General features: G+C 39.3%; 1 protein-coding gene across 6 annotated transcripts in view; it reads right to left on the bottom strand.

Moving 5' to 3' along the window:
- Positions 1-18,787, bottom strand: part of LOC142151051 (uncharacterized) — a 106,537-nt gene extending 87,750 nt beyond the window's left edge. The window contains exons 1-6 of one of the 6 annotated variants that reach the window (XM_075206335.1): positions 18,742-18,787; positions 9,261-9,449; positions 9,072-9,183; positions 8,863-8,960; positions 8,586-8,697; positions 4,275-8,314 (exon numbers count right to left, since the gene is read on the bottom strand). In XM_075206335.1, coding sequence (XP_075062436.1) covers positions 6,819-8,314; positions 8,586-8,697; positions 8,863-8,960; positions 9,072-9,105 — 1,740 coding nt within the window. In that variant the 5' untranslated portion in view covers positions 9,106-9,183; positions 9,261-9,449; positions 18,742-18,787 and the 3' untranslated portion in view covers positions 4,275-6,818. Of the gene's footprint in view, positions 1-4,274; positions 8,315-8,585; positions 8,698-8,862; positions 8,961-9,071; positions 9,450-13,418; positions 13,624-18,741 lie in introns of those variants that run through there. The other 5 variants (XM_075206336.1, XM_075206342.1, XM_075206334.1 and 2 more) reach the window with 5 other exon arrangements.
- Between the last annotated feature and the right edge of the window lie 308 nt (positions 18,788-19,095).

Raw genomic sequence — 19,095 nt, 5'->3', positions numbered from 1 at the left:
TCCCCTTTATACAGACTATTCCTTGATCAGTTAATCCTTTTTGTTTAAATAATCTTAATAAAAACAAATCAACTTGGTTGATAATTATACATTTTATTACATAATGTTTGTACTTATTACATAACTGCATATCATGTTCAGTGCTGTTTTCTCAGCTACGTATTCACTATATAAACTATAAAAAGTATAGATACAAAAGACACATAAAATATTCCATTAGTCATTGTGCTAACTACAGTACACAATACATTAGCTAAAAAAAAAACATAGGCCGAGATCAAACACCTGATCCAATCGATTATTCAGGTAACAATTCCATTAGAGCCTAAATTTTTCCTCTTGCCCCTGGGAGCGCCAGCGGCAACTCGACATGAGAATAAGTTAGCTAGGCATATCTTATCGGCAGCTACCTGCCAAATAGCAGCAGACTGGAGGCAGCAAACTCCACCTTCGCTTCAAGCTGTTATTAATAGAGTCTGGCAGGTTCACCGCCTGGAATACATGACCAGCATCATCAATAGGACATCAAGATCGTTCACTAAGGTATGGAGCCCATGGCTCTCATTTTTTCAGATTTATCCCCCTTTCACTTGACTCTACATTTACACATGTCCGTCCTCCTCCCGTAAACCCCTCTCTTTCTCTTTTCTTGTCTCTTTCCTTTCCTGTTCTCTACTGTACTAGTCTCCCTCCTTTTTTCCTCCTGCGTCATGCCACTCTCTGTCGAGGCATTTCGCCCCCTCCCTTATTTCTTTAAAAATCCTTGGTCAACTGCCATACACGCATATTGTTGCACTGATTATTTATATCTTTATACTGATTTATACTTTGTTACCTGTGATGTGCTTCTATTGCTTGTTGTTGTTTTTTTTACTGACAGTGCATGTCGGTTCTGTTTGTTACTTGACCATTCAAAAATAAAAATTAAAAAAAAAAACAAAAAAAAACATAGGATAGAAATGTACTTTAGGTTGCATAGTAACAAATCTAAGGTGGTACATATATACCAATGTCACATCAATTGAAGCACAGATGCCACTGACACACAGTGCAGGCAGCCATTTTGTGGCCACTCTTTAGAATGCAGCCAATCAGTTAATGAAATACCTAGGACATGTCTCTAGTGCCTAATGAATAGCTAGGCTGTTTTCTCGGGAATGATTCAGGATTCTGAATGGCTGCCTTCCTGTGTGTTATGCTGTAATTATTAGAAGATCCATTCTTCAGTTAGTACTATAAATCTGTAGTACAAGATTAAATTGCCTCACAATACTGAGAGATATGTGTCTGTGTGACATAACCTATAGCTGGGTACAGAGGTGATTTTAGCTTTAAAGGTGAATTTTTGCTTTTAATTACGTTCAATAATGCTACAATTGCCCTCTTGTTCATGTATGTCTTTCTTTTTGGGAATCTAGTCATGTACCTATCTTAATCCATACAATGTCAAAGACCCTCCATCCAGGTTGTATCACTGAAATGTCCACATAACTCCAACCCATCCTTAATGAAAATGCCCCACATGTATAGCAAAGAGGGGATAACTGTATGAAATCATCCACGTTACATGAATATTGGGTGTGTGAATCATTTAAATGTTTAATAAAAAGACAAGACAGCCATCAGTTTCCTGTGACCCATGTTATGTTAACTCCATAGGATTTCCCCAATATGTAAATGAAAGGAGCCATCACAACGTCACTTCTGGATCCACTGGATGTAATTTAAATGTAAAAATGCAATATATACAAACTTATCAGATCTGTTAGTTCAGCGCTCCACTCTGTATGCAGCCTTCTATACAACTTCAAGCAACCACCATTGCTCGTAAACACAGTTACAATATATTGGTATGTATACAACCAATATATTGTAACTAAATGTAAAAATGCAACAACTCAAAGCATTTAATTATTAACAAATATGGCACATTAACAGGTGTATATCCATAGTCTGATTTTGGCTTTTCTCACCCCTGTGCTGAACCTATTTTTTGCACTTTTTGGTAGCATTGCAACATCAATATCAGTAATTTATTTATGCATTACCCACACAAATTATCCCTTGGTTTTTTTTTTCAGAAGACATTGAATTCTCAAAAAATCCTGTCACTGCAAAGAAAACCTATTGAAATTGCAGTAAGTGAACAAAAAGCAAATGTGTTTTGTTGATTTTTTTTTAAACTAACCACCATCAAGAAATGTTTCCTACTTTGGCATCAATTCACATTTCTAAAGCAGTAAAAAAACAATGCTTTTTTTGTTTGTTGCTTTTGAGCCAGTATGAGAGCGATCTGGACATTAGACCCCCCTCTTCCAATCTCTGGATTTCTTAATGCTTTCTGAAGTGTAGTGTGTTATTATCTGGTGATCATCAGAAATGTGTAAGTATAAATATATATATATATATCTATGTAAATATATTTTATGTCTCATATTTATGTTTTCAAATATATGATGTCAGGCTCATAACTAAAGGGCGAAAATTACTAACTAGTCCAATCACACATTTATACGTATGTGTGCGTAGGACTGGCTCATGTGTTTTAAAGGGGACTACTGTATATAGTGTATATATAATAAATATACTTGGAGATATTGATGGGTTCATCTATCGGCAAAGCTCCGGGACAATAACACCTGATGACTGATTGTTTGATGCTCATTTGTGTCTCCTCCCTGGTAGGGTTATATATGTATACCTTCATGTTTTTAAATCATCTATTTTTATGTGTGTTATTTTTGCATTAGAATAAAGTTTAGAAAAACAATATTATGCCAGAATTTCTTCCTCTATTTTTAAAATTTTGGGTACTTTGTGAACAATAACCCAGGAAAAATACTCTTTTGATGCAAGATTTAAGAGGGACCCATGCAAATAAACTTTTATAAGCTTTGAGTAAGTGTCTGACCATAAGGGGATTATGTGTGAACACTACATACCATTACCTTCATAAATTCACAAAACCAATAATAAAAAGGATTACTAGTAAGCCTTGGGGCTAGATTTACTAAGCTGCGGGTTTGAAAAAGTGGGGATGTTGCCTATAGCAACCAATCAGATTCTAGCTTTCATTTATTTAGTGCTTTCTACAAAATGACAGCTAGAATCTGATTGGTTGCTGTAGGCAACATCCCCACTTTTTCAAACCCGCAGCTTAGTAAATCTAGCCCTTGGTCTATAGGATGCACTATGTTTGTTTGTTTGTTTTTTGTTTGTCTATATTTTTCACAATATCATGGACTAATGAGGAAGATTAAGTGAACAAATTGCATGATATCAGAACTTGCATCACATCAACACTCCTGAGTATTTTTTTATTCTTTGTGTGTGATTGGCGCTGGCAGACTTCCTAAAATGTCCATTTTCTCTAACCAGTGGGCTTTGTCTCTGGCAGAGAAGATCTAGATATTTCTAAAATTATAGACCTAGCACATCATTTTACCGTAACAAATACCCCTGTTTTGTTAATTTCCACTGATGCCAAAAAGGCATTTGACATGGTGAATTGGTAGTTTATGTAAAGTACACTGCAAGGCATGGGACTGTGTGCAACCCTGCCTCAACCAAATATTAGGTTTATACAAAAATCCGCTCCTTGTCTCATTCCTTCACTATTATGAATGGCACCAGATAGGGCTGTCCCCTTTCATCATTACGTTTTTGTTATATGTATGGAGGCGCTGGCTAGGGCTATATGGAGGAACCCAGACAGCAATTGCATAGCTATAAGGGACACAGATTATAAAATGGCACTGATTGCAGATGACCTCTCTTGACCTAGATTAACTATTCCAAATCCGTTGTCCCCTATATCACTGTCCCTGATTCCACAATAAATGGGTCAACCCATTTTTATGGCATTCATACCACAAAGTATCTGGGGAGTACCCTAACCAAAACTGCATTGAATCTTTATAAATCTATCTTTACCGCCCACCACCCTTATTATCCAAGATCAAACTGGAACGTGAGGGTTGGTTAACTCCCAAATTCTCCTGGCTAAGCAAAATAAATATCATAAAGATAAGCACCCTTCCCAGAGTGCTCTATTTACTCCAAATAATACATATCCAAATCTAAACTCTTTATAGACCCTCAGAGAGCCGTAAGGACTTTGTTAGGGGAAGGGGGAAGCATGTGTTAAACATGACCTCATACATAGACATAAGACGAAAGGATGGGCCTAACTTCCCTGGTTTCAGGGCTACTACTGCTATGCAACTGTTATGATTACCTCAGTGTTTGCAAAGATAGCAAAATGAGTCAGTAGCTGGTGAAGAATGTAATAATTTATTGCAGGACAAACACTAGTAGCAAAATGAAATAGAATCCAAGAATGCAGGAGATAAACAACACTCAGTACAGGTAATAAAAAACACAATCCGGGTGTGGATGGGTGAAAGGAAATAGTCTCCAAATTAATACTGGTTATGCAGGAACCAAGGACACTCACGATGTGGATGATAAGACACCGGAAGGTAGCAGATAACTGATGCTGGGAAAATGCAGGAATGGTGATAGTCGGTAGAGCCAGAGATGCACAGGAACAGATACTGGAACCAAACAGTCAACACACGATCAAGATAACAATGACCAGCAATGTGCAATGCTTGAGGCCGGTATAAAAAGCAGTGGGGCTGGTGATGAGTAGGAAATATTAGCTTCTGCAGATGCGGTGCAATGTCTCAAAAGTCCACAGAAGCAGCACCTCTGGTAAGAAAAAGGTACTGCACTATTTCTAATACGAAATATATTCAGAGTCTTAACAGCAACCACTTTAAATAGAGTAGTGGAATGAACTATTAAAACTAATTCCAAGCAGTTCGTAAATATAGAAAACCACTATGTTACCACACCAGTAAACACAGACCCATGGGCACAAGACATGACAACTAAACCTACTACAACGACATGGAAAAAGCTCAGGAGGCGCATATTGATCTTATCCATTGTCTCCACTATTTGCTATCACATACAACAAGAGGTTCCCTCTTGCTATGCACACTCAGGGGCTCCATCAAGGTCAGGCATCTGGTGGACTCAATGCTGCCACTTGCCAACTCTAAAGGCATCTCTTTCACTTCCTGTCAGAGAACACTGTACGTATTTGCAAATTATGTATTTCTTACAGGAGCTCAGTTGGCAACATGTCCTCCACAGGAAAGTAACTCCCTTCGAGGGAGGATCTCTGCTCTTCATCTCAGAATCCGAGACACACCATACTGCAACTCTGCCAAATCATATTAGATAGCACCTATACCGTAGTGGCTAAATATAGTTAGTCTTGGTAAAGATACTTAAATATATCTCTGGAAGAGAGTCATTAAAGTTCTTTACAATGGCAAAGATATGTTCTTTTGGTTGTAGAAATGGAATTCAAATAATGACACAGTGGGGGACAGGTACCCTAGTCTTTCTTAAGAAAATACCAAATATCATATCCATCTGTTGGAGATGCAACACTGTAATTGGTACCCCGTTTCATATATGGTGGAAGAGCCCTGGTATAACACCCTTTTAGCAAAGAAACACTGTTCAGGTTTGCACACAGAAACTCTATACCAAAGCTTCAGAAGACCCAGGTTCTAGCTTCTTTTACAAACAAAAATCTCTATCTGCACGCATAAGAAGTCTCCGCTGAAGCACTTAATGCGGAAAAACCATAGAACCGTTGCACGGGAAATCTGACAGAGCCCCTCTATGTTGGAGCGGCTCAGAAGAATAGATTTATAAATGGACATGGAAGACCTAGTTTACTCGGACCAAGATCACAAAATTCACAGCTACATCGGGTTGACTAATGTTTAAAAAAAACTGAGGCCTACCACTAGTACGTATCTAGTGCTTAGCTCTCACAAAAATCCAATACTTCCTTCGTAATAGAGTTTAAACTACTTCCAAATAGTGCTCGTTTCAACCCTACCCTTGGATACTAAACTATAAATTATAATTGTCTGGCACCTCACGCCATTCGGGACCAAAACCTCCTTTTAGCAGTATTTATCTCTCTATGTGACCTATCCCCTGTCTTTGTCTTCCCTTCTACCCTGTTCCTCCTCCCAGTTTTAAAATATAATATTTTTACACTAAAGTCAACTGTTTACAGAATTGTGTGGATTTTTATCTGTTTATTTGGTGTTAAACAAGCAATAAATAAAGTATAAAGAAACAAAAGAAATGATTAGCTTCTCCCATACGTAACACCCCAACAGACACATTGAGGTACTAAGCCCCAAACGTACCTGTATAAATGGATGCGTTGATACAAAAAAAAAGCCATGTGGCATTCCAAAATTGCATTTGCACCGTGGGCCTTTTTTGTATCTTTGTAACTGATGCCAAGCAAGATAGTAACAGAGATTACAGAACTAATTATACAAACCATGTCACCATCATAAATTACAGAGTATAAGCAAACATACAGCAATAGTGTCTTGGATCCCACCAGCCCATTGCCGGGATTATATATTACTTCAGACAACATGGTCGTCATTACTGTGTAGAGTGGTCGCTATATAACAGAATAAGGAAACTGCATTACGTTTCAAACATGATATATCTGTTCCAGTCTAATGTTGATTACTCATATTTTACCTATGTTTGTGGATGGTAAGAAAAGTAAAACATGTTAATATACTGTGTACCTGAAGGTTTGAATTGTCCTTTATTACTCAGTTGTCAATGTACCTTTCAGTATACACTCTGTAAATGTGTTCATTCCTGTTTCTATAAGCTTGCATTAATAAAATTGAACGACTTTTACTATACTTGGAGTATTGCTGCAAACCTGATTCAAGTCTGTCACTTCATAAAAATCACTTTTCTCTTGTGTGAAGTTTCTGATGCCTAACAAGAATGGATTTACGGGCAAAACATTTCCCACACTCAGAACATGAAAATTGTTTTTGACCAGTGTGACTTCTCTGATGTTGAGCAAGAACTGATTTTTGGACAAAACATTTCCCACACTCAGAACATGAAAATGGTTTCTCACCTGTGTGAGTTCTTTGGTGTTGAGCAAGGACTGATTTTTGGGCAAAACATTTCCCACACTCAGAACATGAAAATGGTTTCTCACCTGTGTGAGTTCTCTGATGCTGTGTAAGAATTGATTTTTGGGCAAAACATTTCTCACATTCAGAACATGAAAATGGTTTTTCACCAGTGTGACTTTTAAGATGTTTAACAAGAATGAATTTACGGGCAAAACATTTTCCACACTCAGAACATGAAAATGGTTTCTCACCTGTGTGACTTCTCTGATGTTGAGCAAGATCTGATTTTTGTGCAAAACATTTTCCACACTCAGAACATGAAAATGGTTTCTCACGTGTGTGAATTCTCTGATGTAGAACAAGAACTGATTTATAGCCAAAACATTTCCCACACTCAGAACATATAAACGGTTTTTCACTTGTATGATTCCTTTGATGTTGAACAAGAACTGATTTATAGCCAAAACATTTCCCACACTCAGAACATGAAAAAGGTTTCTCACCTGTGTGACTTCTCTGATGTTGAGTAAGAACTGATTTTTGGGCAAAACAATGCCCACACTCAGAGCATGAAAATGGTTTCTCACTTGTGTGAATTTTCAGATGTCCAACAAGATTTGACTTATGTGTAAAACATTTCCCACACTCAGGACATGAAAAAGGTTTCTCACCTGTGTGACTTCTCTGATGTTGAGTAAGAAATGATTTTTGGGCAAAACAATTTCCACACTCAGAACATAGAAATGGTTTCTCACCTGTGTGTGTTCTCTGATGTCGAACAAGAACTGATTTACTGACAAAACATTTCCCACACTCAGAACATGGAAATGGTTTCTCACATGTGTGAGTTCTCTGATGTCTAATAAGTTGTGAATTGTAAGGAAAACATTTCCCACATTCAGAGCATGGATATTGCTTTTCACCTGTGTGAATTCTCTGATGTCTACCAAGATCTGATTTATGCATAAAACATTTGTTACACTCAGAACATAGAAAGGTTTTCTCACCTGTAGGAGTTCTCTGATGCCTAACAAAGATTGACTGATGTATTAAAAATTTACCACAATCAGAAGAGAAAAATATTTTATCACCTAAATGAGCTGTACTATGTGTAGCAATATTTGAGTTATCTGGAGAGTATTCCTCACGATTAGAGGAATCAGATGGTATATCTGAATTGTAAAGTACTGGATGTATATTTCGGTTAATGCCAATTTCTCCTGGAGAATTTAGTATGATGTTGTTATCTTCTATTTTAAAATCTGAAGACAAAATGAGATGTCCCTCTGAGTGATTCTTGGTTTTCCTTCCACCTGCTGGAAAAATATGTATAGAGGAACAAATTATAATTCCCCACAAACGTTCATACTATTAATAAATTCAAGATATTCAATTGTTTAATTTAAATTTTCAAATAAAGACTATATTATAACAATTATAAATGTACTACAAACAACATCTATGGTGCATATTCAATTCTCCGGTTCCCGCGGCACGTAAAAACTATTACCGTTATTACGGTAATAGTTAGCTGGATTTCAGCTTGCAGCTCAGGGAGCTGTTCTATAATTAGCAGTTATTACTCACTCATGCGGATATCTGTAGGGATTTCCTCCTCCTTACACTGCTGATCACCTCTCACACAGTTCTCTTCTTGTTCCTTTATATCTTCTACTTTAATATCAGTCAGGTCATCACCCTAGGTAACCCACAAAACAATAAAATAACACCTTAATAATGTCTGATTTCATTATTTGAGATTAAAAAGAAGAATATCAGTAAGTATTAAACCCCTACAGCTGCTCTACAGATCATATAGTGAAAAGTCACTTTTGTATTTGGTGAGACCATCAATTCCATCTACCTGATACTCCTGCAGGATACTTTGATTTTCCTCTGTACAGTCTTGTAAATAAAGAGCATGGGGACATCTATTGTTGGTATCTCTGTTACTGGATCCATCTGTAGAAGACACAGTCATTGAATGTATTGTTTATAGATGATGATCAGGTGTCTTTATAGGTGGTCTGAAAACCTGTTTTCCCTTTACAATACATTAAATTCACCTCTTACCAAGTAATATAAGGGGCCGGTGATTCTCCGTCATAATATCCTTGTGTCCTTCTAAATTCTCCCACTCCTGCTTGGAGAAAAAGACAGCAATATCCTGACACCTTTTGGGAACCTGGCACACACAATGATAGTCATCCTCCAAATACATCCCCTGGTGTTAGTGTATAATGCCCCATTCCCAGCAGTCACCTCTCCAGTCACCAGTTAGATGATCTTGTTGGTCAGTTCCAGGATCTTCTGGTCATTGATCCTGTCATCTATCAGTGGAGGCACAGTGATGGGCTCTGGGTCCTGCCCAATCCTCCTGACACATGGGGATGGCGCCTGGTTGTCACAATCTCACTAGATGTATTCTTCACTATTGTGTAACACTATGTACTAAAAGAAATATCAATACAAAGGTATTTTCCTCATTGTTCGTTGTCCTTTAAGGGGATAATTGTATAAAAAATACAACATTCTATTGTAAAAATACAATCCCTATCCTATATGTAACCATTTCCTATATAGAGGGAAGCTGATGGTATTGTAGCACATACCTGGCTTGCAGCTCCTGCCACATTAAGTGGGCCCATCATTATGTGTCATCTGCAGCCAGGGCCGGATGAAGGGAATAAAGGCCCCTGGGCTAAGGGGGCCTCCATTCCCCCGTGAGGGCCCCCCCCCCCGTGATCCGAGCTGCCCGCCCCCCCCGTGATCCGAGCTGATGATGATGCGAGCTCCCCCCCCCCCCCCCGGCACTTACCTCCTTCCCCGGTGCGCTGTACGCTCTTTCCTGAGGAGATCTCGTGAGAGTGAGACTCACGAGATCTCCTCAGTAAGGAGACTACAGCGCGCCGGGGAAGGACCGCAGTGAAAGTGCTCAACAGCACTGATCGCGCCGGGGGCGCCCCCGACCGATCAATACTGCTGCTGAGCACTTTCTGTAACTCAATATATCACAACTTCTGTGAAGATTGTGGGACTGATGCTTTTATCTGCGATAGACTGCCTGTGGAGCTAATGCTTCTTAATATTCAAAATAGTTAAGGAATGTATCTTAAATGTGTTTGAATGAAATCATGGGGGTGCATCTCAGAGACCAGGATCGCAAGAGGACGAGCCAACCTCCCAGAATCCCTCACCTCTCCAGTCAGGTGTCAGTTTCATTAATAGAGATGTACTTCCTTGTACACTTCAGCAGCTTAAACACTAAATTAAGATTAGAGCTCTGAGTGAAACTAAATAATAAAATATGTGAAGATTTTGTATTTTGTATATGATATATTGGTGACAGGCCTGCTATCCCCGAAGGAGTAAATCAAATGCTGTAGTGGTTTAGGGAAAAAGAGAGGAAAAGTTTGAACCTTAAATTTAATACATCAAAATGTAAAATAGTAAACGTCTGACACAAAAATCTAAAAATGGAATACAGAATGAATGTAATGTCAACAACAAAAAGAGACCTCAGAGTCCTAGTTTCGGATGCAATGAATGTAAGCAAACAGTGTAGTCAGCAGGGGGAAATCCAGCAGAAATATTACTTCTTTACTTGGTGGTATTGGAAGAGAAATTAGTAAAAGGAAGCTTATATTGCCACTTTATATTGAAAACAATATATGTAGTCCGCACCAGATATGGGCCAATCCTCTTTTACAGTAAAGAGTCACCTGTCTGATTAGGTCTCATTAGAGGGGTGCACTCTTTTCTCATATCCATTTGCCACTTTATAAGTCACTGGTAAGACCTCACTCTGAGTATTCTGTACAGTTCTGGAGGCCATATCTCCAAATAGTCATTAATAAAATAGAAAGAATTCGGAGAAGGGATACTACAATGCTGCATAGGCTTAGGAAAGACCTCAAGGGCTGACCATGTATGACTTAGAGTAGAGAAGGGACAGAGATAAAAGGATATAAATGAATTAATAGAGATCAGGAACGTAGCATTTTTATAAAAAAAAAGGCTATTACTAGAACAAGGGAGGGGAGAAGACTGAAAAGTAAAATAAGAAAGAACGTCTTAGCAGTATGGATGATAAATTCATGGAACAGTCTCCAAACAGTTGTGGTGGGTCCAAAAAATAAAAGAATTCAAGAATGCATGTGACAGACATATTGCTATTGTTAGGCGGAAGAAAAAAATATATATGTGTTTGTGTGTGTGTATATATATATATAAACACAAGCAACAAAACAGGCCTGCAGGACTTGTTGGCTCCTGTTGGAATGTGAGAGCCTTGTAGGATAGCTCAGTACTTATACAATGAATATGTAGAGAAGTGGAATCTGCAATAAATACATACTGTGCAATTACAGCCTCTCCTCATATAATGCAGTAATTCTGGGATAACGTGAAGGACAGAGGGCCCTCACTCACATATTATATTTTATTTCAGAAATAGATACAGTATAAAATATAACTGACAAAAATGTAATGCAGAGAGGAAAAATACATTAAAAAGGTTAATCACATCAAACCCCAGCCTATTCACAAGCACACATACAGCAATCCCATCACACCCCAGCCTATTCACAAGCACACATACAGATATCACATCACACCCCAGCCTATTCACAAGCACATATACAGCAATCCCATCACACCCCCAGCCTATTCACAAGCACACATACAGATATCACATCACACCCCCAGCCTATTCACAAGCACACATACAGCAATCACTTCACACCCCAGCCTATTCACAAGCACACATACAGATATCACATCACACGCCAGCCTATTCACAAGCACACATACAGCAATCACTTCACACCCCCAACCGATTCACAAGCACACATACAGATATCACATCACACCCCAGCCTATTAACAAGCACACATACAGATATCACATCACACCCCAGCCTATTCACAAGCACACATACAGATATCACATCACACCCCAGCCTATTCACAAGCACACATACAGATATCACATCACACCCCAGCCTATTCACAAGCACACATACAGATATCACATCACACCCCCAGCCTATTCACAAGCACACATATAGGAATCACATCACACCCCAGCCTATTCACAAGCACACATACAGATATCACATCACACCCCCAGCCTATTCACAAGCACACATACAGATATCACATCACACCCCAGCCTATTCACAAGCACACATACAGCAATCACATCACACCCCAGCGTATTCACAAGCACACATACAGATATCACATCACACCCCAGCGTATTCACAAGCACACATACAGATATCACATCACACCCCAGCCTATTCACAAGCACACATACAGCAATCACATCACACCCCAGCCTATTCACAAGCACACATACAGATATCACATCACACCCCAGCCTATTCACAAGCACACATACAGATATCACATCACACCCCCAGCCTATTCACAAGCACACATATAGGAATCACATCACACCCCAGCCTATTCACAAGCACACATACAGATATCACATCACACCCCCAGCCTATTCACAAGCACACATACAGATATCACATCACACCCCAGCGTATTCACAAGCACACATACAGATATCACATCACACCCCAGCGTATTCACAAGCACACATACTGATATCACATCACACACACAGCCTTTTCACAATCTATAACAAAGCAAAACCCAGCTACAAACTCAGATCTTCTTGAACCTCCACCATTTATGGTATCTCCTTCTCATCCCAAAGACTCATGAAACCTCCAATTCTTCCTACATTCAACATCCTCCTACATCCATAAACTTACTTGTACTCACTGCAGCACCACATCATCTTCTCTCCACTGACAGTCTCCTACTGAGATCTGGTGGCTGGTCCTCCAGTCTGCCCACCCCTATTATCTCATGTGTGCCTTGTCCATATACAGCTTTCTGTAACATCCTGATCCTTCCCACAATGGCTGCTAAGGAAACCTTTTATTACAACATAGCCATACTTCTCCAGTCTGCATACAGAGTTCCTTCCTAACAGTGGCTCCTCCACACACTTTTCGCCTGCTCCTGTGTGTCCAACCACATTCTGCTGTCTGTCCACACTATTACTGATACCTCTCCAGCCCATTCATTACCGTTCTGCATATTAATGCTACCTCCAATAACTCACCGTCCTCATTGCACTCAGCAATAAAAAATAAAACCCACTCACTAACCCCTAGTGTTTTGTTTGGCTTTCACCTATTAGTTTGCTTCCACAAACCATTTACATGTCCATCTCTCCACCTGAACTCTGCTTTTAATCCTTTCCTGTCAGATGCGTATATACGGTCTCCTTTGCCTCCGACCCATTCATTATAAGGTTTTTGTATAGTGCTGAATTTCAGCTGGGTCTGCTATAAAAGTGAATTGCCAAGTAATAATTCATATTGCATTGTGCAATTACCAGAGTGTAATGACAGATGGAAGCACTGGTGTGTCTTTTCTCTAGATGGCTGACTGTGCTCTTGATCGTTACTCCTATCACTGCAACTAAGAACAAGTGCATCAGCAGCACCAGTGATTGTCTTCTCTGTGTTTCAGTCTGGGGCATTTTTGTTACACTGGTTTCCTTTTCCGTTTCCTCCCACTGGGTTCTATTCCTACCCACTGCATAATTGCAGCTGCAAAGTTTCAGTGTAAGGCCACACACATGGACCTAGGACTCCAGTTAGATTGGCAGAAACTTGGGTGCGAGATACATCTCACAATATAAAGAAAACAGAAAAAAAAAAAGTCTTAAAAAATCTTTTTATACAAAAAACTGTTTTTAATTTAAACCATAGCCGATAATTCAGCTGTACTTTAAACAGTGTCAGTAAAACATAACACACTGCAGTGGTCCTATGGTTTGTCCTTTTGGGGATGGACCAATTTAAAAAGAGTTTGAAAAAAAAAAAGAAGAAGTTAAATGTATGTACACAGATTAATAGACCCTGTATCTTCCTATAAACTAAAGTAAACAACACAAATGTAGCATGTGAATATATAGGAGAAACTGCTAAATACATTTTAGGATATACCGCTAGGGGTGCCCAAATGGCCTGAAAATAATCATGGGTTTAATTATGCAAAATGTACTTTTTTACTATTGCTGTCTATAAATAGAAAAAAATATATTTATTTTAAAATTCTACCAATAGAAAGCCAAATTTATACAGAAATAAAACTATATAAAATGGGCATGCAGTCGCACTATAGGGGCATAGCGAGCTAGGCTGCCTCTTTCCCCCACTACTAAAAACACAGTTCACTGCTGGGTGCACCAGGGTGATGAACAGGACATAACTCAGATACAACGATGTCTGTAGGTGGGACTCTGCCATTGAAATCAGGGCAGTAGGGGGGTAATGTACATATGCCGATTATATGTGTTCATTTTTATTGTATGTTATTACTGTGTTTATGTATTAAATTCAGTACAAATTATTGGGTTATCTCAGTGCCACCATGTAGAAACTATAGCAGTACTTTACCTTCTCCCTACGTAGATCATACTTGACTACTTTTGAAGGCAGCTGTCCGGGAGGGGGTCTAACGAGGGGGGCGTGGCCACGCGCGGTGCGCCGTTAGACTCCGCCGCTGTCAATCTTAGGCAATTTTGGCGAATCAAAGCAGGGGGCAGGGCCACGATGCCACGTTTAGCCCTGTCCCCACCATCTTCAACAACGGCGACAGCTGTATCCGGGATTTTTGCCTGCTCTCTCGGGAGTCTGGGAGAACTCTCAAAAACTCGGGAGTCTCCCGGACATTCCGGGAGAGTAGGCAACTATGACGTAGATTAGTAGTAGTAGTTTCACCTGGGCCTGGCTGTTTAAAAAATCATTCCTCTTTCCTTAAGACAATTTATATTTAATTGTTTAACTTGTTTCCAATATATTTTTTAATTTACATGTAGGGAACCATTTTGATGGTAATTTTCAGTAGCAGATTGAGGTCTAGACTGTAAATTGTGAAACCCTCTAATGTCCTAGCCCCAGTGACCCCCGATCTCCCTCTTGACATGCCAACACTTATGTCTAAGAAAATGTCCTGTGCATGCCTGGTTAATTTACACTGTGCCTCTGTTGTCCACCCAATTTAGCTGATCCTCCAGCATGCTGGAATCCCAAGGGAAACCCTGATATATACTCAACTGTATTAGGAAATATCTCAGGGTTATTGATCAGTACAAAGAGTGGAGATCACTCTATATAATAATAAATAATTCAACAAAATGTTCCCTCATGCTAAATTCCATCTTCCCTTAATTGTGCGCTCGTCTCACCAATTCTAAGTAAACCCTCTGTTGACCCAGCCTCTCTCTCCAACTACTGCCATATTTATCTCCTCTCCTTTGCCTCAAAACTACTTGTATACAGTTCCCTCATCTCACTTCCTCTCTGCTCGCTCCATTCTCGACTTTCTGCAACCAGGCTTGTGGCCAAAATATTCCACACAGACTGCTCTCACAGAAGTGATCAATGATCTACTTACAGCAAAGTCTAAAGGGTAAACTTACTAAGCAGCGGTTCGGACGAACTGTCGCTTCTCGGCACTTAGCAGTCATTGTTTAAAATGGCAATTTTATTAAAGACAAAGCCCATCTCGTTTTGTCTTTAATAAAATTGCTGTTTTGCAAAAAAAATTACAGGAAAGCGCTGAGAAGCTACGGAATTTGCTGGTACTATATAAATAAATGTTGATGATGATGAATGTTGATGAACTGCTGCTTTGTAAATATACCCCTAAGAGTCTTCTCCATAACCATCCTGCTGGACCTCTCTACTGCTTCTGACATGTTGATCAGTCTCTTCTCCTGCACACCCTAAACACTATCTATTATGTGCCACAGGTGTTTTCTGGTTCATTTCCGACTATCAAACTGCTCCTATAGTGGCGCTACCTCTGGAACATACTCCCCTAAACTCCTACTATCTATTGGAGCCCTACAAGGCTCTATCCGTGACCCTCTGCTATATTCATTATTCACCTCTTCTTTTGTGGAACTAGCTCGCTTTTTCGGCCCCCACTATCATCTCTACGGTGACGATACCCAAATCTACCTATCCTCACTAACTCTTCTGCAACCAACTGTCTCTCTGCCATCGTCACATGGGTGTCCCAACAGTAAATAAAGCTCAACATGTCCAAAACAGAGCTTATCATCTCCCCCCCAAATCTCCATCACCAACAATAACACTAAAATGTCCTCAGTCGTCCAAGTCGATGCTTTAGAGTTACACTTGACTCCACATTCTACTTTATTCCTATTATCCAGTCTCTCTTCCAGTCCTGTCACCTCCCCGTAGAAAAAATGCCAGAATACGGACGTTTCTTACCCAAGATGTTAACAAAACTTTTATCCAATCTCTCATCATCTCCCATTTTCACTACTGCATCATCTTACGATCTGGCATTCCTCTTAACCATCAGAAAGACCGATCTTCCTCTCCATCTGTTGCACCACTATGCAAATCCATATACTAGCTACCTCCAGAATCTAAATCAATTTACTCACCCTTACCTACAAAGCCTGCAACAACGTCACCCATACAAATATCTCAAATCTCATCAAAATACTCTCTCACCCTTACACATACCTCTGACCACGCCCCGCCTTTAGTAACCACCTGTCCCACCTCCAAGACATTTCCTGTGCTGCTACCCACTTATGGAATTTCCTACCACACTCCATCACACTCTCCCGCAGCCTTAAAATCTCTAAGCTCTCACTGATCATCCATTTCTTTATTAGAATTTACCCTACGCACACCCTCACAACTGCCCCAATCTCTATTCATAGCCACATGTGCTCCTCTTGTTTCAGCTGTGTACTCTTCCAATTAGAATCGAAGCTCCCTCAAGACCAGGGCCCTCCCTACCCTATATTTTCATGTCTGCATTTATTTTCTCTACCTAGCATGTCCCTGTTTTATGTATGCCATGTTTTCCCCACTGTATGACGCTGCAGGGCACAATGGCGCCCAAACTCTCAACTACCTGCTCCAATACACTGAAGCAGCATCTCCCCCTCCACAATCCAAAACAGACCCCATCTCCCTCATCCTGCCCTAATACATAGACACCCCATCTCCCCCTCCCTGCTCCAATACAAACACAGCATCTCGATTATCCTGCTCTAATAAAAAGACACCTCAACTTCCCTTCTCCAGTACAGACACCCACCTCCCTGCTCCAAAACATAGACATATATTCCTGTATAGACCCCTCTCCTTTATATAATAATAACATAATATAATATGGATATAATACACAGTGTGTGCTGGGAGCGGTCTTATTCCTCCTCATATATCACTGTACAGACCCCTCCCCTCTATATAATAATAACAACATAATATAATATGGATATAATACAGTGTGTGCTGGGAGCTGTCTTATTCCTCCTCATATATCACTGTACAGACCCCTCCCCTCTATATAATAATAATATAATATAATATGTATATAATACACAGTGTGTGCTGGGGGCTGTCTTATTCCTCCTCATATATCACTGTACAGACCCCTCTCCTCTATATAATAATAACATAATATAATATGGATATAATATACAGTGTGTGCTGGGGGCTGTCTTATTCCTCCTCATATATCACTGTACAGACCCCTCTCCTCTATATAATAATAACATAATATAATATGGATATAATATACAGTGTGTGCTGGGGGCTGTCTTATTCCTCCTCATATATCACTGTACAGACCCCTCTCCTCTATATAATAATAACATAATATAATATGGATATAATATACAGTGTGTGCTGGGGGCTGTCTTATTCCTCCTCATATATCACTGTACAGACCCCTCCTCTATATAATAATAACATAATATAATATGGATATAATACACAGTGTGTGCTGGGAGCTGTCTTATTCCTCCTCATATATCACTGTACAGACCCCTCTCCTCTATATAATAATAACATAACATAATATGAATATAATACAGTGTGTGCTGGGATTTGTCTTATTCCTCCTCATATATCACTGTACAGATCCCTCTCCTCTATATAATAATAACATAATATAATATGAATATAATACACAGTGTGTGCTGGGAGCTGTCTTATTCCTCCTCATATATCACTGTACAGACCCCTCTCCTCTATATAATAATAACATAATATAATATTGATATAATACACAGTGTGCTGGGAGCTGTCTTATTCCTCCTCATATATCACTGTACAGACCCTCTCCTCTATATAATAACATAATATAATATGGATATAATACACAGTGTGTGCTGGGAGCTGTCTTATTCCTCCTCATATATCACTGTACAGACCCCTCTCCTCTATATAATAACATAATATAATATGGATATAATACACAGTGTGTGCTGGGAGATGTCTTATTCCTCCTCATATATCACTGTACAGACCCCTCTCCTCTATATAATAATAACATAATATAATATTGATATAATACACAGTGTGTGCTGGGAGCTGTCTTATTCCTCCTCATATATCACTGTACAGACCCCTCCCCTCTATATAATAATAACATAATATAATATGGATATAATACACAGTGTGTGCAGGGAGCTGTCTTATTCCTCCTCATATATCACTGTACAGACCTCTCCCCTCTATATAATAATAACATAATATAATATGGATATAATACACAGTGTGTGCTGGGAACTGTCTTATTCCTCCTCATATATCACTGTACAGACCCCTCCCCTCTATATAATGAGATATTATTATATAGATATAATACATTACCTGCGAATCTTTAACGTTTACCACCAATAAAATGGCGTCTGGATACTGTAGACACGCCCCCTACATAGCGTGACCCGTAGTAGCCTCGGCGTCTGGGAGACTATAACAAAATGGCCGCCACCCTTCAGATGCAAGGACACATACAGTCGAAAATGTCTTTACTCTAGTGATAAATTTGTTCCCAGTAAAATATAGTTTCTGCTGTTTACAGGACACTGTATGTATTTGCCTACAGAGGTAAAGTACAGCATTCCCCACTAACAGATAATCACTAATCTGTACTACAAGGAAATGGCCGTCGCTCTCCTATACTGAGGACACAAATAATGTTATATAATATCTAGTTTTAATTTT

Source organism: Mixophyes fleayi, chromosome 4 (assembly GCF_038048845.1).
Source record: "Mixophyes fleayi isolate aMixFle1 chromosome 4, aMixFle1.hap1, whole genome shotgun sequence".
Taxonomy (NCBI): domain Eukaryota; kingdom Metazoa; phylum Chordata; class Amphibia; order Anura; family Limnodynastidae; genus Mixophyes; species Mixophyes fleayi.
Note: the sequence above shows the minus strand (reverse complement) of the source record. Positions and strands in the feature narration are given on the sequence as shown.